Genomic DNA, 26,185 nt, shown 5'->3' on the forward strand with positions numbered 1-26,185 from the left:
TGTCATCTCAGGTCAGGTGATGTGAGTGACATCATCCTCTCTTTAGCTTCCGGTGCTAGTGTGCGTGGAAAACAATTGATGCTGTAGTTGGTTTTGATGTGATGGCCATGAAAAAATATACCAGATGGTTGTGTAACATTTTCATCCTCACGATCTGGTTTTAAATAAACTATTTTGGGGGAGCTATAATGGGAAAGATCAGGGATTCTCCCAGGAATATCCTAAACTTTGGAAAGCAAGTTGTACTCTTCACTCCCAATAACCAATGGTGAAAATCAGAGTGAAAAATAAAAGATCAGGAGGCCAGAAACTGCTTTTGCTATCTTTATCTAAATATGTTTATAAAAGATAGTCTACTCCTCTATGGAAAATTGGTTCTTATAAATGATTTATTAGGAGTTTCCTAATATCACACAGATACTTTAGTTATCTGTATGAAGAGTACATGCCACAGATTATCAATGCTCTCTTTACTGCCGGAAATAGTCATTAGTGTCCTTAAACCTAATTACATTAGAAACCAAATTCCAGAAACTCTAGAACCAATTCAGGAAATTCATCCTTAAAATTATGTTCCTGTGGACCCACTCTCAGTACATAGTGCTGTGTTGGTCAGGGTTCTTCAGGAAAGCAGATTTAATAGGATATATATGTACATGAAAGAGGAGCTATACTATGGGACGTGGCTCACATGACCGTGGAGGCCAGTATCACGTCTGGGGTGTTAAGTATGCAAATCGTCCTTCTCATCCTTACCACAACAAAAAGCTGAACAAACCAAAAACGAACAAATCTTTTAGGTCCATTAGAGAATTGAGATCACAAGGTGAACTACAGCCCCCAATACTGTAGAGACAGTAAAATATGTGTTAGGTGCAGAGCTGAGAGAGAGAGACACATACGAAGCCACGTGTGTAGCAAAATGCTGTTTATTTTGAGCATTTGGGTGCAGATGGGTGGGGGCTGAAAAAGCATCCACCAAGAGGGAAGGGAAAGCCTTGGGTTTTATAGAGGGTTTTTCCCAGGGAAGTGGGCAACATATGCAGGGATAGGGGAGGGGGTCAGCTTCATTCTTATGGGAGGGGGCATAGGAATGCTGGTGTCATTGCAGCTGTCTGCTCTGCGGTGGGAGTTGGATTTACAACCTCCGGACTCTCCAGACTCCTGCTGCTTTTGTTTCACAGGCTTTGTGATCGTTATCCAAGTTTTCCATTAACCACATTACATCCTATACATACTTTTTGGGTTCCCACCCCACCCTAAGCAAACCTAACATTCCACCCTTTTTTATTATATACATATGATATTCCAAATCACAAGAGGATAGTTACATTGTTCTATAGTTTTTCTTTGTCTTATTCTTTGCTTCTATATTTAATGGAATATTAAAGGGGAAGTAAATATACCAAGACACATGCTTAAATGCAGACTGAATTTTATTTTACACTGCCTTGTCTCCCCAGGGACAGAATCTACTTCAAATACATGACATATTTCCTTGTCCTAAAGAAACAAAAATAAAAAAAATAAAAAAAGGAAAAGGAAGGGCAAGGTATGGGAAACGAAAAAAATAAAAATTAGAAAGATTGGGAAGCAGGTGTCGTCTTTCTGGCTGCTGCCTTGTTTTTTCTGTTCCTGGAGCCTTGGTTATGTCTGAGAGGTGGTCAGGCCTGTTACAGAGAGTGTGATTGTCGCCCCTGAGAGGAGATGTTGGTCAGGAAACAAAGGCTTGGAGTACACCCCGCTGCCGCCTGTCCAGAAGGTCTCTGGAACACCTGGAGGCTGTAAAACAAATTCTAAAAGCTGTGAGCTGGGGAAATGTAAAGAGAAAGATTTATATATTTTTTTCTGGGCTCGTTTTAGGTGTTTGTGAAAATAGAGTCCCAGAAGGTTGCCTGCTGGTTTGGGAGAGAGATAGCAAAGAGTGGGGAGAGCTCAGGATTGATTTTTAGCTGTGATTGGAAAATTGGGAGATTCAAGGCTGCCCTAACATTCTTCCCCTTTCTGTTGTCAAAATTAAATTTCTATTTAAAATGAACTCAGAAGTTGAGAAAATGAGTGGAGATCTTTCTTCTGTAGCTACTTGGAGTTGAGAAGAGGCAAAAAGATCTTTTTATGGAGTTCATTTAAATTATTGAAAGGGAGGCCAGGCACAGTGGCTCATGCCTATAATCCTAGCATTCTGGGAGGCTGAGGCGGGAGGATCACTCAAGGTTAAGAGTTCGAAACCAGCCTGAGCAGGCCCCGTCTCTACTAAAAATAGAAAGAAATTAGCCAAACAACTAAAAATATATAGAAAAAATTAGCTGGGCATGGTGGTGCATGCCTGTAGTCCCAGCTACCTGGGTGGCTGAGGCAGAAGGATTGCTTGAGCCCAGGAGTTTGAGGTTGTTGTGAGCGAGGCTGATGCCACAGCACTCTAGCCTGGGCAACAGAGTGAGATTGTGTCTCAAAAATAAATAAATAAATAAATAAATGAAAGGGCGGGGGTTGAAAATGGACAGTCTTGAAGTTAGAATAGAAGTAGGATGGGGTTTTACTGCAGAGAAATAATTAGGGGCCGATTTTGCTTCCATATGAACATTACTAGATAGTGGAGAATGTAGGGTTTGAAAATCAGAGCTGAAAGAAGAGCCATATGTAGCACAGCATATAATTGGAGCCTGGTATCCACGTGGTGGGTGGGCTGGCCTTTCAGGGAGCTCACCGTGGGTGGAAGCAGGTTCTGGAGGGCCTGTAGGTCTGAGTCTGGAGACATGACTCCCGGATGGCATTCTCAGAAGTTTAGCTGTAGTGGGGGAAGCAGCGAGAATTTTTAAAAGGTTGAAGGGGACCCAGTTTGTACTGGGAAATCCTGGAATAAAATCTAGTCTCTAGGCTGTTAAGTGTTGTGGTCTCTTTAAGAAGTTACCTAGTGAGTTTCATTGCTGGCAGGTAGGCACCAGGTGGGTTAGGGGTGGTGGAGAAAGATAAGGGAACCAAACTTACTAATTTCATTTCTTGAAATCAGTCTTTACAATTTTATATGCCTGTCTCTTTTGCAATAGCCCTTAGGCCTAGAGATGGATTAGATTGGGCTAGATGGAATTTAGTAGTTTAAATCCAGGAGATAACTTTGTTATTTACTTAATACTACTTCAATGGCTTTGGAAAGTAGAGCAAGAAAAATAACAATGTTTTAAATAAAAAGTCATAAAAATGTTAGTTCTTTCCATGACATTTTTCAAAGAAGCAAATCTTCGACTGCAGTTGATTATAAACCATTGTTTAAGAAGGATTGGTGCAAAACAACAACCATCTGTGGCTCAGGTTTTAGTCTGAAAATGTTGGTTTTGGGCGTGCCCAGGGCCAGAGAATGACCAGACACACCAAAGTCAGGCAAGCATGAAAATGAGGTTTATTGAGGAGACAAAGATAGGATTATAGGGCAGAGCAAGATATAGGTGTATAGAGGGTGACACAAGTGCCACAGATGACAGCCAGACCCGTTGCAGCAGCAAAAGGAGAACACAAGGGAGGATGCAGAAATGGCCTGGCTGTGGTCTGCTTCTTGTTTTATGGTGATCAAATTGGGACCTCCCTCGTGGTTCAGAGGTCACCATGGAACCACTTTAACTGGACAGTTGGAAGTCACATGACCTGGGTCTTAACTATGCAGGCAGGTTGTTCTAGGTCAATTTCCAGACTCTATGGTACTTACGCGGCTTGGCCTCTGGGCTAGAGAGTCCTCTGCGTTCTTTCGCAGCTGGTGTGCCAAGTTCTGATTGGCAGATTCATAGTGTATTCCCTCCTCTCCAGGTATGGTAGCCACTCAGGAGATTGGGGTGGGGCAGGACCAAGGTGGGGGTCAACAGCACCCACTTTCATGCCTAGGAGACCTGGAATCCCTCACTATCTACCTAACGTGGATGGTAAAGATTTCACAATAGTCATGGTTACAGATGTAAAGGAGTTTGGTTATATTTGTGACACATAATTTGTATAAATAATTATTATTGATAATGTATGTCAAGGCATACTAGAACTTTAGGAATTTCACACAGCCTTGGGGCAGATATTTATAAAAGTGAATTAATATTTTAAGAAAACTTTGTTTTATCACATACTAAATTCTTTCATAAATTCCCTTTATAAACTTTATTCCAACCCGCACAGACCATCTACCAAACACATCTAAAACTTTCTGTTTTGTCCTGATTTTTTATTTTCTAACTAACTAGTCATTTCAGGACAAAAAAAATTTCGTGTAAGATCCTTTCTTACCAAAAATATATTTCCACACTCATTGCCTTTTTATATCTCATTCTCTTATTCACAAGTTATTTTTTTACTTTGTTTTAAATGAACTATTTAATGTAAGCCAATTAATTAGAGCTCTTTACATATTTTGGCAGAGAAATATTACATATATATGACATATATAGACATGCAAACATATAGATATATAGAAGGAGATAATTTTAGGTGAAATAAGAGAGAAAGTTCTATAGTTTGAAAGCTCAGAGCACACCAAGTTGCATGTAAAGTTCTAGTTAAGATCTTTTCCCAGTGGGGTAATTGAAAAGTATAAAAATGGGTGGACAGGGTTGTTTGATTTTTCTTGTGCAAAGGACCTGAACATAAACTTTTCAAAAGAAGACAGAATAATGGCTAACAAACATATGACAAAATGCTCAACATCTCTAATCATTAGGGAAATGCGAATCAAAACCACAATGAATTTGATCCAGCAATCCCATTGCCGGGCATCTACCCAAAAGATCCAATGACACTCTACAAAAAAGACACCTGCACTCGAATGTTTATAGCAGCACAATTGATAAATGCAAGGCTGTGGAAACAGCTCAAGTGCCCATCAATCCAAGAATGGATTAATAAAACGTGGTATATGTATACCATGGAGTACTATTCAGCTCTAAGAAACAATGGTGATATAGCACATCTTATATTTTCCTGGTTAGAGCTGGAACCCATACTACTAAGTGAAGTATCCCAAGAATGGAAAAACAAGCACCACATGTATTCACCAGCAAACTGGTATTAACTGAGTAGCACCTAAGTGGACACATAGGTACTACAGTAATAGGGTATTGGGCAGGGGCGAGGGGGCAGGGAGGCGGGTATATACATACATAATGAGTGAGATGTGCACCATCTGGGGGATGGTCACGCTGGAAACTCAGACTTGGGGGGGAAGGGCATTTATTGAAACCTTAAAATCTGTACCCCCATAATATGCTGAAATAAAAAAAAAATTAAAAAAAAAAACCACAATGAGATATCACTTATCTCCAATAAGAATGGCCTTTAACAAAAAGTCCCCAAACAATAAATGTTGGCATGGATGCGGAGAGATAGGAACACTCCTACATTGCTGGTGGGACTGCAAACTAGTTCAACCTCTGTGGAAAGCAATATGGAGATACCTTAAAGCGATACAAGTAGATCTACCATTTGATCCAGCAATCTCACTACTGGGCATCTACCCAAAAGAATAAAAGACAATCTACAATAACGACACCTGCACTCAAATGTTTATAGCAGTACATTCACAATTGCAAAGCTGTGGAAACATCCCAAGTGCCCATTAATACATGAGTGGATTAATAAAATGTGGTATATGTATACTATGGAGTAATATTCAGCTCTAAGAAACAATGGTGATCTAGCACCTCTTGTATTTTCCTGGTTAGAGCTGGAACCCATACTACTAAGTGAAGTATCCCAAGAATGGAAAAACAAGCACCACATATACTCACCAGCAAACAGGTATTAACTGAGCAGCACCTAAGTGGACACATAGGAACTACATTTATGGGGTATTGGGTAGGTGGGATGGGGAAGGAAGGGACGGATATATACATACATAATGAGTGAGATGTGCACTGTCTGGGGGATGGTCATGCTTGAAGCTCAGACTGGGGGGGGGGTAAGGGCATTGTATGTAACCTTAACATTTGCACCCCCATAATATGCTGAAATAAAAAAAAAAGGGACGGGTGGACAAATGAAGACTTCATCTCCCAGCAGACAGAAAAATCTATGGAATATACAGAGGGTTTGTATTTTACCTTTCACTCTGATGATGGGGGTAGAAGAGGGAAATAGAGGCCCTGAAAATACAGGAAGAGCAAAGCACGTGGCTCTGGCATTAGTTCTTACCTGTGCCAGAGACTTACCTAAGGCTCGGCCACCCTGATGTGTCAAAGTTGAATCTGTCCCGAAGCCTGACGTGCCCCTCCGACTGAAGCAATTTCAGAGGGTCTGTGGGTTTGGAGGGTGCCCGTTCAGGGTGGGGCAGCCAGTTCCAGAAGGTCGATGTGATCTCCTGTTTTAGGAAGAACATCCTTGCTCTTCCAGTGCCCTTGTTTTGTCAGACGGGGGATAGTCCTGGCAGAGCCCATTTTCTGGAACATTTTTACTCTAGGGACCCAGAGTCATAGTGGAGGCATGGCTCAGTTCCTGTAGAAGGGTGTGGCCTTGTCTACTTGCCTGGGGCCTTTTTGAGTAACTTTCTAGAAAAACTTTTTTGTAGGGGCAGCCAGCCACTATTTGAAAAGTTTTTTTCTATTTTGGGGACTGTTGTAAGTTCCACTCTCTTTTTCCTTCACCTTTCCCTATCTTAGTTATGAAAGACCTTGAAGGCCAGTCTTAGGAGATTTTTTTTGTGAGGTTTGAGGGCCTTTAATTTAGGGGCTTGTGCCTGATGTCAGATGTGGACTGGGAGATAAAATGCATATTGAAGAATAAAGTTCCCTCAGGAGTTCCTACTTGATAATCCCATAATGAGTCTGTTCTAGGGATGGTGACTGTCTCCCCTACTGGCTGGGCAGGGGTATGTCTATGGATTTTATCGTCATTTCCTGGGCATTAAGCCAAACCCTTGCCTTCTCTTCAGGAGATAAAGGAAAGAAAAATGTAGAGGTCATGCCAGTTCAGATCATAAGATTGAGTTAAATAGAAGGGACATACATCTGAGTGAAGTCTTTTACCCCAGTCCCCTCCCTGAGTGGGTGTAAACCCCTTGTGGGAGAGTCTACAGGTCCCACGACTTGAGCAGAATAACAGGAGTAGAGGGTTTTAGGGTAGAGGAAGCAGGGTGAATAGGTTGTACTTAAATAGGGATTTTTAGGGCAATGAAACTATTCTTTTTTTTTTTTTTTTTTTTTAGTGCTCTCATAGCTGAGCTATTTGAAACTATTCTGTATGATACTGTAATGGCAAATGTATGATGTCAACACTCACAAAATTGTATACAACAAAGTGTGAACCCTAATGTAGACTATGGACTTTAGTTAATACTAATGTATTCATATTAGTTATTCAATTCTAACAAACGTACCGCAACTATGCAAGGTATTGATAAAATGGTAAACTATACAGGAGAGTAGGGAAATATAAGACCTTTCTGTTCTATCTCCTCAATTTTTCTAAACCTGTAATTGCTCTAAAAAATAAAGTCTAGGCACTCTAGCCCGGGCAACACAGTGAGACCCTGTCTCAATAAATAAATAAATAAATAAATAAATAAATAAAATAAAATAAAGTTTGTTACTATTTTAAAAGACTCAGTTACAATTCCCCTTATCTTTATCCTGTCAATATCAAACTCTTGTTATTTATGAAACACACTCCATAGGACCATAAAACTCAATCCAAAGGAAGTAAGTGTGTGACACAGAACGAAAAGAAAATGTCCAATAGTCATGAATAAGGAATAGTCATGGGGGACCTTTTTGTCACACAGAGGGGACAGCTCCATGCTTCTTTTCAGTGTTTTAGAGCAGGACAGCTGTACCATGGCATATCTGCCCCGATTATTCTTTTGAACTTTCATAATAGATTTATTGACATATTTCTGGGGTAGCTGCTCAAATTCTGAAGGTCGAGATAAAAGTTTGAAAAACTGGTGCTGTCTGGAAAGGAAGAGGAAAGTTCAGACTATTTGATTCAAACATTTTGTAACTCATTCTGTACACATTACTCATGGAGAAGAATGACGTTTTAGGACCAGTTTGTCAGCTGTTTTATTCTTATCAGCAAATGAATCTTTAACATTTGGAGGATTTTGCCAAGGCTGTGTATTGAACCTCAATGTCACAAGTTATTGTTTACAAGTAAAAATAGATGTTCTGAAAGGTTATACCTCTTCAAATTGGCTTGTAGCTCATTTTATGCATTTTTGGATTAGTGAATAATTAGTAAAATTAATTACTAATTATTGAATTGGATTATTCTTTAATCCAAAGGGAACAAATAGAGAAACAATAAGGGAAACATCCAGATCCTTATCATTAAGAAAATTAAAATGAAGCTATGTTATACAGTTAAAATTATAGTATGTATTAAATTTGTATATTTAATGATTAAGTATTTTTTTTTTTTTTTTGAGACAGAGTCTCGCTTTGTTGCCCAGGCTAGAGTGAGTGCTGTGGCGTTAGCCTGGCTCACAGCAACCTCAATCTCCGGGGCTCAGCGATCCTACTGCCTCAGCCTCCCGAGTAGCTGGGACTACAGGCATGCGCCACCATGCAGGGCTAATTTTTTGTATATATATTTTTAGTTGGTCAATTAATTTATTTCTATTTTTGGTAGAGACGGGGTCTCGCTCAGGCTGGTTTCGAACTCCTGACCTTGAGCAATCCGCCCGCCTCGGCCTCCCAAAGTGCTAGGATTACAGGCGTGAGCCACCACGCCCGGCCTGATTAAGTATTTTTAATACATGTTTTCTTTAACTCAAATAATATGATTGACTACATAAAACCAAATAATATCATAAGCTAAATTTGGACTCCTGGTTATTCCTTCTTTATTTTGATTTTCCATCATGAAAAGCCTCATTTCTCAGACACCACTTAACTCTTTTTACTTTGGGTAAGACTGGATATTATTGCCCTTTCTATAACAACTATAGATCACTTAACTTCTTATTTTTCTTGAATGGATCAGTCACTTTTATTCAATAAATACATATTCAATGTCTAGCCTACTAGATGCCAGGGAGTGTGCTAATTACAGAGCAAGATCATATTTTCAAGGTACTTATAGTCAAATAAAAAAACTGAACAAGTAACTATTATTAATAATTATAGCACAGTGGAATAAGTGCTAGTTAGGAGAAAATACAAGATTTGAAAGTCACTCAGAGAGATGCAGTCTTGTAAAAGTCAGGCAAAGTCTCCCAAAGGAAGTGTAATCTAATTAGAATTGCACAAACAAGAACTTGTTCCAGGTTTGGAACTAACTCTATTGTAGGTTTTGACGAAGTGGAGCAAGTGAAGACAGAGTAGGTGCAGAGAAGTGAAAAGAAGAAAGGTGAAGGATTCATACATTCCACAAACTCTTGATCATTTAATTTTCTCATTCTCCTGTCTGAATTCCAACAGTGTCAACGGCTACATTTACCTGGAAATTCTACCCTACACTATTGTGTGATTGGGAACAGAGAGAAGTGAGGTTTCTAAAATGATAATCCAAAAGTGCGTGATGTTTATTAATACATTCTTTCCTTAGCTGTCATCTTTTTTTTTGTTTTTTTCAGGGCTGCTTAAGAGCTGAAGGCAAAGATTTTAAATAGATGCTTTCCAATTGACTTGTTAGGACACAGCCACGTATTACAAAGCGTTCTTTGGTAGGTTTCAGTGAACTAAACTAGTTCTACTGATCCAGGGTCTTCACTGCCCTCCTAGTTCCTCCCTGTCATTTTCTTCTCTCCCCCAGCCCCGCTTCTCTAAGTTTATTCTTTTGAAGTTCAAACCTATCCATGTTATTCATTAGTGAGTAAACAGGGATTCCCTCTTCTCTATTTCTCTTATGTTTTGCTCCAGGCCTCTTTTTGCTCCCCTTCCCTTTTACTTCCTCTCCTTCCCTCTCCCTAACCCCCCGAGGCTATTGGCAAATTTAGGAGTTTGATTATGAGCCAAAGAATAAAAAACTAATGGCAGAGGCTTCCTACATTTGTGTGAATGAACATGACTCTGAGTGGCTAAATGCATCTGCACGTATGTATTCATATCCATGTTAATCATTGCATCACAGATTTCACAAAGCCAAGCTCCACAGATTAATCTCCGCCTCCTCTGGCATTCAGAATAAAAACTCACCAGAAACATTCCAAATGCATAAGTGGTCCTCATCTCTTTTTTTGCAGCTTAATGCCTGTCTTGGTATTGGAAGAGAACTAAACTAGATCATTCCATTTCTTTCAGAGGATCATCTGAACAGGTTGTACTTTTATTATTATTGATATTAACACTGAGTTTTTAGGGCTAGAATATATAGTATGCAAATTATAGATACAAATCTTTTAAAAAAGAAAGCACAGAAAGAACAAAGTAATTGATACTTTAGTAAATTAATAATGTAAAGCCTTTAACACCTTTTAAAGTTATATGTTTGTCATTATAAGTAATATCTTATATTTATATAGTGTTTTGCCATTTAAAGAGCTTTGACATAAAATCACAGGAGTATAGCTACCTTGCAAGTACTGAATGCTGGGCTTGTTCTCTGCTTTACTGATGAGGGAACAAAGTGAGCAGGGTAGAAACAGGTAGAATGGAGACTGACTTCCAGTCTTGTGGTCACATCTGTGATTGGGGCCTTGCAAACAGTACTGTTAACTTTTACATTAGAAAGTTCAGATAAATTCAGTATATATTCAAAGTCCTTGGTAAATCATTGACAGGTAGCTTAGATAGTACGTCTGTTATCTAGGAATCCTTAGTAGAAACTGCAGAGCACAGAGAGATTTGCTTTGATAATTAAATTTAACAAATATTTCTGAGCAGCTACTTTGTGTCACAGTGGTGGATCCTGGGATAGAAAGATGTACAAAAATATAGTCTCTTTACAGGAAAGCTTGCAAAAAAAAAGAAAAACCATATATATATATATAGTTTTTGCTTTTAGTCACTTTACTCGAATCCAGGTAAATCTAAGAGAATGAGGACTGTGAGAACCCTATGCATCTATACTTACTATAGCCCATAATATTCCAGAGTTTGCCACAATGCTAGGAAGGGAGTAGGCATTCATACAGCGATTATTTACTAGATAAAAAGCAGGTTGGAGGATGCAAGAGGAGAGGATTAAGAAAGGCAGGAAGAGGCACAGGAAGGAAAGAAGGAAGAAAGAGAAAGAAAAAACTTTCTGAATTTAATCAAACTTCTGAGTCACATTTTTAATTATCTTTTGTTGATGTTTCTGAATAACTGTGATATACATACTCAGGGTATAAAACTGATGATTTCTAAACTGAAGTATGTTTTTTGAAAAAAAAAGAGAGCAGCTAGAAAAGAAACCCATACATTGTGCTATGAGACAATTTCTGAAAAGAAATAAAACTAGGAAAGAGATTTTATTACATGCCCCCTAGTTTACCTTTAAGACCAAAATTGACCATGAAGGGGCAGCTAGAAGTCAGCCAACCGTTTAATGATAAATCCACCACTCCCAGCTCACTACAAGCCAATTCTTACAAACTTGGCTGAACACCAAGAAAGAATTCACATGAATAAACAAATCAATGGGCAGGGAAAGGGCAAATGGTGCCTTTAATACATATTTCTTTTAGTGAAAGATCTATTTTCTGAGAGCAAGGAGCAGGTTTGGGGAACAAGTGATTTATTGACAAGACTGATTTCTATTTTGGGAAAAGAAATCTCATCATTTTGGTCAAATTCCATCTAATGTGCCTAAGAGAAAAGTTTTTTTTTTAAAGTTGCAATGTGTGTGTATAATATAATTTACCAGGCAGCTTCTTGGGTAAAGGCAAATAAGAGGGAGATCTAAAAAGGCTCATGTCAAGGAAAGAGAAAATTTGCTGGGATGCTATGTCTTACACTCAAAATAGAGTAAGTGTGGCAGTTACAAAAAAAGGCACCAAAGGAAGTTGAAAGCCAATGAAAGTTTGCTTACTTAAAAATCTTAGGACTAACACTGAACTTGAAATGGATTGTCATGGAATCAGGAGATGAATTAGCAAATAATAACCACCTTGCTTAATTTTATCATTTTCAATCAAATCATTTCCGTGAAAGTATCCATTATTTTATTGATCAAGTGAAAGGAAAAAATAGGGGTCACAAGGAAATTTTCTCTACCCTCAAGATTCTGTGCCTTAAATATAACCATCACAGTGTCATTAATTTCATCTTCTTTTAAATACCTTCACCAAGCAATTTGAATTCTTTTCCCTAAAGGACACATATTCAGAAACTTTTTTTAAAAGGTCTGACTTAGAGATCTGGCAATAATAGTCAAATGTGACTATCAATATTAATTGTTATTTAATGTATGCATAACTGAACCCTTTGCCAAAATCTTGTTGTGTTTCTGGACCTCTTCTTATGGGCTCCATAAATTTTGACAGAAATTGAAGGCTCTGTTGTTTCTATTCATAGTTGAATGTATTATGTATATCTTGCATTTTTCCTTAGTTTTAAGGATTTTACTTTATCATCTCTTGTAATTTCTTATATTTTCATGTGTCCGACACCTTCCTAATAGGATTAAAAACTCCTCAAGCACCGAGACTATGTCACATACAATGTTAATATGCGTTTACCCCAGATTTGCAACAGCTGAGATGTGCTAGACATCTGAGAAGACCTCATTTTACATATTTATAATGCTAAAACATTGTAAAGTATATACAAGATATGAAACATAACTTTTTTTTTCAGTGTATCACTCTCTGATGGATCCTTCCAACCCTGAGTATTATGAATACTTCAAAGAAGTCCATGGGATTCCAATATATAAAGATTTTGCTAAATATTGGAATAATGTGGAAGCATTCCAGGCAAGACCAGATGATCTTGTTATTGCCACCTATCCTAAATCTGGTAAATCTCCCTGTGATGTTGAAGTTTTTTTTTTCCCCACTCAGAAATAATAAATCCACCCTGAATAGTAAATGTTAAGGTGTTTACTTCTTATATACTGATTCTCTACATTAAATAAAGATAGATGTAGACAGAAAAAGTAGCTCTATTTTGTAACTATAATCTGTACCTATCACTTGAATAGCACAATGACAAATGGATATTGTTGATCACATTAGAAACCTGTGTAACATAGAGAGATGGATTTATATTTACCCCATAATGAAATTTAAAACTACCATTTACCTTATATCATTAATGTCATTGTATACACAGAGTATAAGCACTTTACACAGATATTTTAAAACTTTCAGCTAATCAGCTCTTCTTTAGGTCTATCCACACGATTCCATTTTCAAGCCAAGCAACGCCTCTTTTTTTTTTTTTTTTTGAGATGAGCTCAGCTTAATCATAGTTCTAGAGTTTTACAATCATAGACGTTAGAAATTAGAATCCAGACGTCTCTAACTGGCTATTCCATTTACTGCTTAAAAATAAATACATTTAACACTAAGTACATCTTTGGCTGCTTTGATTTTAAATCTGTCCTTTATTTTTCTTCCTTGTTGAAATCAATGTCAGCACTGAAGAAGAAACCTAAGAGCTATTCTTTTTTTTTTTTTTTCTTTCTTTCTTTCTTTTTGAGACAGTCTCCCTTTGTTGCCCAGGCTAGAGTGAGTGCCGTGCCATGCCATCAGCCTAGCTCACAGCAACCTCAAACCCTTGGGCTCAGTCGATCCTGCTGCCTCAGCCTCCCAAGTAGCTGGGACTACAGGCATGCGTCAGCATGCCCGGCTAATTTTTTCTATATATTTTTAGTTGGCCAATTAATTTCTTTCTATTTTTTTAGTAGAGACGTGGTCTCACTCTTGCTCAGGCTGGTTTCAAACTCCTGACCTTGGGCTATCCGCCTCCCAAAGTGATATGATTACAGGCGTGAGCCACCACGCCCGGCCCTGAGAGCTCTTCTAGATTCAATTGCTTTTGCTTCCCACATGCAATCACTCACACTGTTCTGCCCATTTAGTCTGATAGATATGCCTTATAGGGTCTCTATGCTTCTTATAGGGTCTCTAAACATAATCCTGATAATTTTGCTCTCCTGCTTAATATATGCCAATGCCTTTCCATAACTGTTATAAAACAACCCAAACTCTATAGTATGCACTACAATGCATTTTATGCTTGTCTTCTCTTTGCCTTTCGAACCTTAACTCCACTCATTTCTTCAGGTAGACTCTTTGATTTAGGTCATATAGACTATTTCCATTTTTTTTCCTCACCAGTATACCATTCTTAAATATCCTACCTTAGATTTTTTTTAACCCTTGATCTGACCTTGCAAACATATATATATATATAAAATATATATTTATATATATTTTATATATATATAATATATATAATATATATATATTTTTTTTTTGTAAAGAGAGTGGTCTTCTGCCTGTTTGAACCCTTCTCCATCTCCCACAACTGGTGAATTTATGTGAATAACTTACTAAGGCTACACCCAATGATCACATCCCCTTGAAGGCTTTTCTTATCAAAACATCATGGCAGCAGCAGCGACAGTAGCAGCAGCATAGTCTGTTATATATTCCTCCTTTGCAGTCATTTAAATCCTTGTACCAATCTCTGTTATAGCATCTTAAGAAAAAAAAAGTGTTGTAATGATTGGACGATGTTACTGACACTTCAATGGACTTTTGGCCATGATAGGACAGGGACTAGATGTATCCTTTTCTACACTCTCTGAACTAGGACCCATCTGAGGCATAATACCCTATCAATCAGTACAATTTGTGATTGAAAGCGTGCTTGTGTGTATCATGTATTAACTCAAGTCTCCTTACTTTTTAGAGGTAAAAATTGAAGTCCCAAACTGTTATCAGCTTGCACAATGTCACAATTCATTACTGGCAAATTTTGACACATTTCCCAGGTGTGCCTTACTATGATATTAATCTTTATTTTTGAAGGCTATTTTGGGGGCTTGTAATACCAAATATTAGATAAAATATTTCTTAAACCTTGTGGCTATTCAGACACCCTTCAAATAACATTGCATTGGTACCTTCCTATTTCATACACCCATAAATCCAGGACTCCCATTATCAGCCCTGCATAGCAGCCGGGAACTCAGATTTTTAATTTTTTTTTACAGGTACCACCTGGGTTAGTGAAATTGTATACATGATCTATAATGAGGGTGATGTGGAAAAGTGCAAAAAAGAAGCGATTTTTGATCGCGTACCTTTCCTGGAATGCAGAGACGTAGACGACTTCCTCAATGGTAATGTTCAAGGTGCTTTTAAAAGCTGTGTGCATGTATTTGAAGGTGTACACGTAAATGGTACAAGCACAGAGGTGATAAGCAAAAGTGGCAGTGAAAATTAAGTCTTGCACATAAGAGAGCACATTTACACCTTGACAGGGTTTATAGCGTATCATGTGTCTGTCATAGAGTGAATAAAGAGTTCTTATATGCCTTCAGCAGAGCCAAGGTAATACATGAACATTTATTTCCCTGTGGGCTGAATGTGATGATATTTTAAATACTGGAAAAATACCCATACATTTTTCAAGGATACATGCAAAAGGATATTTATCACAGATTTTTTAATATTATAAAAAATTAGAAAAAAACCTAAACATTAAGCAACAAAAAGTGGTTTCAATATAATATATTGAGAAAAAAGGTGTTTAGAAGATATCAAAAATATCATTTCGGTGTATGCTAATGGGACAGCTGTGAATTGGGGCATATACTATATTTATATGCAAGGTTGCTTACCAAAATGTTAATAATGATTTTTCCCAGGTGGTGAAATTTTATTTAATCTTATTTTTTTCTCTATGTGTTCTTCTATCTAGACTTCTTGCCTAGTAAGTATATATTATTATCATGAACGCAATATAGAATCTTAAAGTTACTTCTGTTCTTTTAAAAATAGCTATAGAAATCCATATAAATATTTATAATTTTTGAAATTGCTTAACTTTTAATTTTTTAATATCAGGAATAAAAAAATTAGAAGGAACGCCATCTCCTAGAATAGTGAAGACTCATTTGTCACCTGAACTTCTTCCAGCCTCATTCTGGGAGAAGAACTGCAAGGTAACCAGAACCAGAGCCAAGTGTTCTCAGAACTTCATCCAACTCTGAGCCCTTTTAGAGTAATCTAATCAGACATCATCTTAACTGGGTCTTATACACACATGCTTATTTTATATTTTCATTGAGTCTGTAAACATTTAATAATTGTGGAATATAGTCAGAATAGTCAAAGAGTTTAGATTTTAATTCCAACTTTGCCATTTGCCAGCTGTGGTTCTGAAAAAAAAAAGTGAGACTCTCTCAGCCTCAATTTTCACATCTGTAAAAGAAAGATGATAATATCATCTTCCTCATAGAGTTTTTAGAAGTATTAAATGAAATAATGCTTATAAAGAGTGTGACACAGTCCCCAGCAAATAATTAACAAAAAACAGTAGCTACTTTTGCATTTGTTGTGATTACTATTTGTATTGAATGTCTTCCTTTTACAAAAATATTGTGCTTGGCATCATAAAGCATGTAAGTGAACCAGAAAAGGATAAGTCAGATAAAGTATCATTTAATTATTTATTGAGTGTATATCATGTGCTAGAAACATAGCAATAAAACACATGCAATCCTTATCTTAATGGGCACAGTTCACTGGAGGAAAACGATGAGTAAACAGTTCAGGAGGTTCCATAGGTCAAGTCAGAGAAGAATTCTAACCCCGACACTGTGGGCAGGGAAGGCATCCAGAAGCAAGAAGCATCTCAGCTGGTATTTGAAGGATGCATAGGAGTTGGTCTATGTAAACCTAGAGACAACATGAGGGGGGATACGAAATCGGTTCATTCTGGCTAAAATGTTAACTGTATACATTGGCTGAATGAGTGAAGAGAGATGAGCTAAGGATTGATTACAAGAAACATCAGAAGCCAGATTAAGAAGTTTGGGCTCTACTTCAACGATAATGAGCAGTTATAGACATATTAAGCTGATGATTTACATGAGCAATTTTGCTCTTTGGAAAGAATGTTATACAAAGCTCCAAAGTACAGGCAAAACATAAAGTCTGGGACCACTAATGCTATACTTCAAGACCTTTCTAACTTCATTAGGACACCCTCTGACCCATATTAAACATGTGAGATCATAAAGTACTATATTCAGTTATCTCTAACAAAAACGGGGATTTATAACAGTCATGAAACATTTCCATTTTGTACTCTGATGTTTCATGGCATATTTGACATTTTCAGAGATCAATAGCCTAAGATTCCAAAGATTCCATTTTTTTGATTGTAAGTAATCCTAGATAGAGCATATATTATAAGTCCTGCTGAAGTCATTCCATACATAAGGGCTCTTTTATTAGTGAATACTAGTTATGTATGGGGCAAGAGATATGTCATTACCATTTTTTCAAGATATTTGACCAAGCCACTGTTTTCCTTTGGAGAATGGGTTGTAGGCTTGCTGTTAACGCTTTACTTCTCAAATGAAAATAGGTACCATACATTTGCAAAAGCATAAGTCTTCGCAAAACTGTTTATATTTTGGAGGTCACCAAGAAGTAGGAGACAGCTAGATGGATTAATGTTTGGAATATTTCCAGGGCGATTAATGGTGGAACCAGGAGACACACAGATTAAGAATATTTGCAAAAGTGCATCTAGAGTGGTGGACCAGAAACTATAAGTGAAGAATAGAGAAAGTGACAAAGTATAGCAGACTAATAGATAAGAGAAATAACTAAGGCTAATTGATTTGAGGCCTTTCTGATATTGGAGGAGAGGAATATTGAATAACTGATGGGGAAAAACAAAGAAGCAAGCCTTTCTTGGAAAAAACCATTATGGCCCAGGATAAGCTGTCATAAGTGAAAACTTCAGAGTGAATGCAAGATTCAGGATGTGGTTATAAAAATCATTGGCCAAAAAAAAGAAGTGATGATCAATGAGTACCTAAACTTAGAGAGTCAGATGGATCATGCCTACAGACACTAAAACTACACAGAATGATAAAAGGATTTAGAATGGACAGTGATACCATGAGGCAGGTGTTCAAATCTTCAGTGAAATTAAGAGAATGACCACAAGCTCAGAAATGGCATCACGTAGAAGAGGTATGAATTGGTCAAGTATGACAGGAAGTGTAGGATTTTTAAGAAACATTATATGATCCCAGGTGGACTGTGAGCAAACTAGCAACTTTGGTGAGAGCTGCAGGGGAAGTTGTATCTGCAGGAAAGACGTAGATTGTCATTGCATGCAGAAAGAAGGGCATGTGCAGTGAAGTTTGGGCTATGGAAAGAGATCTGCCAAAAGAGAGAGAATATAAACTGATGGGAGTTTAGGGAAAGGTCACTTTTTTTCCATCTAGTGGAATAAAAAGACTCCTTGAGGAACTGAGCCAAGGTATAAAATATCGATACCATTTTTTGAGATGCAAAAAATATCCAGGAAAGAGAAAACAGCATGAAGAAAGGCAAAAGGTGAAAATCCTGAAGTAAATTCATGGACATAGTGGCAAAGAGTTCCATTCAACTAATAGATGAAAAGAATTAGAGTTGTAAATCAGATTGGCTAATGATAGCTTTCATATGGAAAAAAATTCGCTTTTATTCTGTAGTGATTAGAGGGTTTTATAGCAGGACCATAAAAATGAGCTCCCTACTTTTAAGAATAAACTAGAGTTCTTAAAATTTGTGTGAAAATGGAGAGACAAGTTAGTGGGCCTAATTATATTCAGCAAACAGGAGAGTCAAGGGCAGCCTTCTTTAATGCCATCGCTTAGGTGCCATAACTGTACTGGGATTGATTTTGCAGATCATTTCCTGCAGAATTGAGTACTGAACCTAGAGTAGGCCATGGATGTCGGACCCAACTCAGTTATTTAACAGAGATAAAATTTAGGTACAGAATGATTGGTACTTTGCATAAAGATGATAGAACTTCCTAGTGCCAGAACTGGCAACTAAACCCAAAGCTCCCTGATTATGAATTCACTTGTGTTATTTCCACACCTAAAATGCAAACTCAATAAGATGTCGGTAGAGATTATATTTTCACTGAGATCAATGTGCATTTAAATGGAACCTCATGAACATGTTTTTTTTTTTTTTTCTGCAATATTAAAAGTGAAGAAACAGCAGGGCTCTTTTTTCTTTTTTCTTTAGTATGTAGAACAGTGGTGTAATATAAAGACCAGAGGACATTATTGTTGACTGCATCATTTACCAAATTGTTTACTTTTAATGATTTACTCTCAAAATGCATTCTTACTAAACTTCAGTTTAGTTTCTTCACTTGTAAATTGGGTGCTGGGCCCAGTGGTTCATGCCTGTAATCCCAGTGCTTTGAGAAGCCAGAAGTTCGAGACCAGCCTAAGCAATATAATGAGACCTTGTCTCCACAAGGACATACAAAAATTAGCCAGGCTGTAGTCCTAGCTAATCAGGAGACTGAGGCAGGAGGTTCGGACCACTTGAGTCCCGAAGTTCAAGGCTATAGTGAGCTACGAGCAGGCCACTGCACTCCAGCCTGGACAACAGAGCAAGGCCCAGTTTCTAAATTAAAAAACAAAAAGGTAGGGGTGATAATAAATAATCTAACTGACTCAATTTATATTGATGGAATTTTTGATACCCAAACGAGATATTATATGTAAAAATAGCGTCAAAATTAAAAGTGAGAATGAACATTGAACAATGCTACAAAAGTGGCTGTCACCTCACATCACTGAAGGAGTTTTCTTTATAATTTTATATATTTTATACATTTTGTACAATAAATATGTGTTATGTTTGTAGTTGAAAACACAAATGCTTTCTTTTTATATCTTGGGACCGTTTGAAACAATGTTAAGTGACTTAATATATGATTTCATCCTCTTAGATGATCTGTGTTTGCCGGAATCCAAAGGATGTGGCTGTTTCTTATTATCATTTTTTTCAAATGGCAGCCGGTCATCCCAATCCTGGATCTTTTCCAGAGTTTGTGGAGAATTTCATGCAGGCACAAGGTAAGAACAGCTTCGTATCTCTGATTTTCTTCTAGGTAAGTGATACAAGACGCTGACATCTCTGAGCAAAAATTTGTTCTGTTATGTTACCGTCCCTGATCCATAGTCAAAAGACAGAAAGAAATTTTAGGCCCTTAAGGTTCAGAGTAAGCATAGGGTTTCCAGATGTAGATGGCAAATTGCATGACTTGGACACTCCAGTCCTACAAATAAATATGTAGGAGTATGTTTGGGCTCAGAAGTGGTAATTTCCTTTTCTTAAGATTGAGACTCAGTGTCCAACTCACTGCCTTTTCTATTTTTATTAGAAAAGTTCTTTTTACAACTTGTTAAGACAACCCTATTGAACAAGGGATGGAGGAGAGGATAGGGAAGATGAAATGTCTATTTGTTTCCAAGAAAAATGCTAGGTGCCATACGAAGTCAGAATTCACAGAGAAGGCTGAATATCTGCAAAATCCTTGCTCATTCTACCCTGTGTGCATCCGGAATATTGCAACCTGATTTCTCTGAAACTTTTTAAGAATTACTTGAGTAGACGTTCTGGGAAGTTTTGTCTCCTTGTTAAATCATCTAAGTGTTTAGATTTGAGCAAGAAAGTGTGCTGGAGACTGTAGTATTCGCTAAAGAAGGCCATTTGATCCTGTAGTAATAATTCTAAGGAAAAGTAATAAAGCCATTGTATACCTACAGAAGATAATATTGACTCAACAAAAGTAGGGTCTATGTGTTTTGTGTTCGTTGCTACATTTTGGAAAAAAATTATGCTAAAGCATCATAAATAAAACAGATGCCTCAAGATTGTCATTATAAGGCAGAGAGAAATACTATTGCACCTCTATAAAAACAGTGAACAAGAATCATGGGGAAGTGTTTTCTGTAAAGAAAAATTGCCTAATAGAGTCAAAGAAGAGGAAGTACATAAAGAGTTAATGCAAAGCAGAACACTTTGACTCACACATCATTATATTATTTTGTCAGTTTTTAATTGGATGAAAAATTTTTATATGGGTGAAGGAAGAGAAAGAAAGAGAAGGGAAGAGAGAGTATCAAATCATCTCCAAAATCTTCTAATTTTCTGGAGTGAGAATGACACTAAAGGTCCCTAAGAGAACACACCTTAACATCTAAACTAGTAGCATAATAAGTACTCAGATAGCTACTAGCTTCAGTTGCCAAAGCTAGTTTGTAAATGGTAAATTTGAGACCTAGACTGCACTCTACTGACTGTAAGACCATTCCATTCACTAAAAACCTAATTTCTCTCTCTCTCTCTCTCTCTCATACACACACACACATACCAGTTTTAAAAATGTTCTCATGAGTTCTAAATCAAATTGATGAGAAGAGGACCTTCCTCACTTTTTTGTCATAAACCATATTATAATGATAAAGGTTGACAATATGTTTCTGTACATGGTTTATTCAACATACTTTGCTTCTCTTGCTTCAGAGAATTTTGCTTAAGATGCACAGCTGATCTATTGCTTCTCATTTCATGATCATTTATTTATATGTATTTGTTGCTATTATTTGAACACTTGTTTTAAAACTGTATAAAGATGATACTATGCATTTACATTGTTTTTCTGTCTAATTTTAGTTCCTTATGGTTCCTGGTATAAACACGTAAAATCTTGGTGGGAAAAGAGAACGAATCCGCGTGTGTTAATTCTTTTCTATGAAGACATGAAACAGGTGAGAAATTGAAAACACATAGGCAACTTGGTAATTTCTAAGATGTGAACATTTGACAACATTCTGGATACAAAATTATGCCTTTAAATAAATGATGGAAGCTAACTCCAAAAATTTTAAAAGGAAAAGACTGCAAAATCTGGACACGTTAGCACAGATTTGAGGCTAGCAAATAAAAGTAGTCTGTAGGCCGGGCGTGGTGGCTCACACCTGTAATCCTAGCACTTTGGGAGGCCGAGGCGGGCGGATTGCTCAAGGTCAGGAGTTCGAAACCAGCCTGAGCGAGACCCCGTCTCTACCAAAAATAGAAATAAATTAATTGACCAACTAAAAATATATATACAAAAAATTAGCCGGGCATAGTGGCACATGCCTGTAGTCCCAGCTACTCGGGAGGCTGAGGCAGTAGGATCGCTGAGCCCCGGAGATTGAGGTTGCTGTGAGCCAGGCTGACGCCACAGCACTCACTCTAGCCTGGGCAACAAAGTGAGACTCTGTCTCAAAAAAAAAAAATAAAAAAAATAAAAGTAGTCTGTAAAAAAATTTCAAACTTAAGCCTCAAAAAATTCCAAAAATAAAAATTGAAAGAACTGGAGTTCACAAAATAACAACAACACACACAGACAGACATACATATAAGGAATCACCAGAGTCAACTGGTCTTCAAATCTATATAGGTTGGAATTATCAGATAGGAGTTATAAAATAACTATGCTTACTACATTTAAAGAAATGAAGGATGAAAATTTATCAATTGTAGAGAAACAAGAAGCTACTAAAACTGACAGTGCAAATTTGAAAAATAGGACTTCTAAAAATATTAAAAAAATTAAATATAGAAAATTAAGAAATAGGTTAAATAACAGATTAGACATAGCTAAATAGTGAATTGGGGAAGTGAAAGATAGAGCTGAGGAAATTCCACAAAATGTAGTACATTGATATAAATAGAATACTCGATAAAGAATAATAGGTATATAGGATGGAGTGATAAGATCTCACATATATCGAATCAAATTTCCAGGAGAGAGTAAAAAGAATGCTGAAATAGAAATATGTAAAGGTATGATAAAATTAAAATTTCCTCATAATCTAATTTTTCTTTAGCTTCATTAGTAATCAGAGTAATTCAAAATAAAAATCACTGTGAGATGCCCATTTCACTTACAAACACCATCATATTTAGTTCTTCTAACAATCATTGAAGTATCTTTTATATCCATTTTATGAATGAGAAGAATTATACTTAGAATAATTTTAAAATGCTGGGCATGGTGGCTCACATCTGTAATCCCATCACTTTGGGAAGCTGAGGTGAGAGGATTCCTTGGACTTCGAGACCACCCTGGACAACATAGACCCTGTTTCTACAAAAAGTTTTTACAAACTAGCTGAGCCTGATGGCATGCACCTATAGCCCTAGCTACTCCAGAGGCTGAGTCCAGGAGTTCGAGGCTGCAGTGAGCGATGATCATGCCACTATACTCCAGCCTTGGTGACAGAGCAAGATCATGTCTGGGCAAACAAAAATGAAAACCAAATAATATTTTTAAAAACACTTTCAGGATGGTGGGGAGGAGGAATTTTTTTTCTTGCTCTCTCATTTTTTATCCTAAAAGCAATTTATTCAATTTTAACAATTTTAGCGATTTAATTCTCAAAGCATTTTACCTGTCTCTAGGATATCAGAAAAGAGGTGATGAAAGTATTCCAGTTCCTAGAGAGGAAGCCATCCAAGGAGCTTATGGACAAAATTGCACAGCACACTTCGTTCCAGGAGATGAAGAACAATCCGTATACCAATTATACAACACTACCAGAGGAAGTGATGAACCATAAAGTGTCGCCCTTCATGAGAAAAGGTGAGAAAATCATGGTTTGCTTTTATACTGTAGGAAATTGCAAGTTGACATGGTGATAGGCAAAAATTTAGTGAGGCCTATTCATGCCTGTGGACCCAGCTTGTGTTTGCTTCAGGGCTTGCTCACATTAGATCACCCACTTTACTGAGTTCCCAGTTTTGCAAGCACATAAAACACTACTACTACTACTAAATTGTGGATAATCATTGATCACTTAGTATGTGCAGCATATTATATTAAGAATGAGCAGTAGACACCCTAACCTCAGCACTAGAAATAATATCGCTCTCTACTAGCTATCATTTATTAATACTAAGCCTATGTGCCTCAGTGCTGCACTGTGTACCTTATAAACATTGTCTCTTTAAGTTCTACGCAGAAGCTCAGGAGAAAGGTTCTGTTATTGTCTCTTTTTGAGATGAGGAAACCAGCTTAGAACAATTAGTCAACATATCCTTGAACAAGAGACAGACATTTTTCAAGACTAAGTGGCAAAGGTAGAAATTCAAATATACCTCTGTTTAGCAAAAATACCAACATATAAGGAGGTGAAATTCTATTTGGAAGAAGGCATGGCCTGATGAGGTATAGTCAGTTTATTAATCTAAAGGCATGTAGCAGAGCACTGGGACCTCTGTCTTACTGGTAGGTGAGGAAGCAGAAATAGAGAAAATCTTGCTTGTCCAACCACATTGTCAGTGAAAGGGCAAAGGAATTTGTAAAATAACAGGAATAACAGATGTGCCTCTGGGTAGAAACAGGGAACCACTCAAAACAGATTCAATTCTCAGATTATATTTTCATTATCTTTTCCAAAATGTCTAAATATATATTAATATTTAAGATAAAACAAAGGACTCAAAATAATTTTCAGGCTTGCAAAGGATGGCTTACTGTGGAACCCTCAAATCCTACCTGATTTGCAGGGTACACTTTTTATATCTTTTTATTTTGGGGTTATTTCAATGGGAAAATTTAAACTTCCTTGGGCCAGGGGGCAAGTGAACTCCTGACTAGTTTACAAAGGGGGCTGATTTTCTTCTACAACAAGAGTGTTGGAAGAGCCTGCTGGACCATTATAACGACGTAGTTGGAAAACACTCTCTAACTGGCAGTAGTAGCAGAAGGGAAGGGAAGGCAGTGCTTACAAAGAAAGCCTGAATAGGAATAATGAATTATATGTGTGGCTGAGGGAGTAACGTGTAAGTTTGTGCCTTGGATACCTGGTGTTGCCATTAATCAGGTTATGAAATAGTACGTAGAGAAAACAATTTGGTGGGGACAAGAATTATTATTATTATTTTTTACCTAATTGAATTTGGAATACTTGGAAAGCATCTAGGTGGTAATTCCATGTAGGCAGTTGGATATGGAGGCATGAGTATGAATTTCAGTGTTACCAGCTTTAAGATGATAGTTAACACTTTGGGAGTGGATAAAACATGGGTCTAATCTTGGAAGCCCCAACATTTGAGGGGAAAAATTAAGTAACATAAGAGGGAAGAATCAGAGAATGAATTTTTTAATTTATTTTTTGACAAATCAGGACAAATCCATCTTTGTAAGCTCAAATAAGTATATTACTTAGGATATACATTTTATTCCAAAAATCGAGAATTACAAGAATAATATTTAAGTGTTAATTAAAGTCCCAAATGTTAGAAAAACCTCAATAACTTAACACTTATTATTCTTTCTCCTTTGTTACAGGGATTACAGGAGACTGGAAGAATTACTTTACAGTAGCCCTGAATGAAAGATTTGATAAACACTACGAACAGCAAATGAAGGGATCTACAATGAAGTTTAGAATGGAGATTTAGATACGTCTTTCTTTTCTTAACATATCTAAGATTAAAGATGTCTTTTCACCATTCTTTTTCTTATTTTAGATTAATATAGAAGGAATCATGTAAAGGATCATGGGTCAGTTTCACATGTTTATTCAGCTGTTCATATAAAGGAGAAATGAGTTTTTTTCCTCCCTGTAATCATCTTTTTAATTTTTCCTTTGCTTCCTCTTTTCTATTTTTAACAAATGTTATACAAAGCCATATAATCTATGGGAATTATGTAGTAACACAGATGTTTCAGCTTTTCAGCATTTCATTAAAAATAAATAAGCACTCTGGACTATTTTTTGATTACTATTTTCCATTTAGTAGGACATTTTGTATATATATATATATATATATATATATATATGCATACATGTATATTAATGGTTATACATGAACTTCAAGGACCCTAGAAAAATCAAGGAATATAACAAGGAACAAGGCAAAAATATCTGCTCTTATCACTCTTATTCGACCCAATATTAGAAGTTTTAGCCACTGAAATAAGGAAAGAAAGAGCAATGAAAAGCATACATTGTAAGGAAGGAATAAAGCTACTGTGTCATGCAGATACTCCGTGGATCTGTGGAGACACCTTTGTGGCAAAGAAATGAGGTTGTCTGACAAGAGCTAGCAAGGAGCGGAGATTGTACCCAACAGCCCAGCGAGTGAAGCATCTTGGAGGCAAATCTTCCAGTTCTGGTCAAGCCCTCCGATGACCTGGAGTCCTTCCCAACAATTTGCTTGAGCCAGAACTCCTCTGCTAAATAATTCCCAAACTCCTAACACTCAGAAACTGTGTGAAATAATAAATATTTTTGCTTTTAGTGCTTA

General features: G+C 37.0%; 1 protein-coding gene and 1 long non-coding RNA gene across 2 annotated transcripts; one reads left to right on the forward strand and one right to left on the reverse strand.

Moving 5' to 3' along the window:
- Nucleotides 1-1,449: 1,449 nt before the first annotated feature.
- On the reverse strand, nt 1,450-10,610 carry LOC142864746 (uncharacterized). The gene is made up of 4 exons (XR_012915096.1): nt 10,480-10,610; nt 6,180-6,328; nt 2,708-2,788; nt 1,450-1,782 (listed from the first exon to the last, which is right to left on the reverse strand). It is a non-coding gene; the product is annotated as an uncharacterized LOC142864746 (long non-coding RNA).
- Nucleotides 10,104-26,185, forward strand: SULT1E1 (sulfotransferase family 1E member 1). The gene is made up of 8 exons (XM_012785943.3): nt 10,104-10,224; nt 12,687-12,848; nt 15,055-15,183; nt 15,911-16,008; nt 19,827-19,953; nt 21,557-21,651; nt 23,333-23,513; nt 25,224-26,185. The coding sequence occupies exons 2-8, from the start codon at nt 12,701-12,703 to the stop codon at nt 25,334-25,336; spliced, it is 891 nt and encodes a 296-aa protein (XP_012641397.1). The 5' UTR covers nt 10,104-10,224; nt 12,687-12,700; the 3' UTR covers nt 25,337-26,185.

The sequence above is a fragment of the Microcebus murinus genome, chromosome 26 (assembly GCF_040939455.1).
Source record: "Microcebus murinus isolate Inina chromosome 26, M.murinus_Inina_mat1.0, whole genome shotgun sequence".
NCBI lineage: Eukaryota > Metazoa > Chordata > Mammalia > Primates > Cheirogaleidae > Microcebus > Microcebus murinus.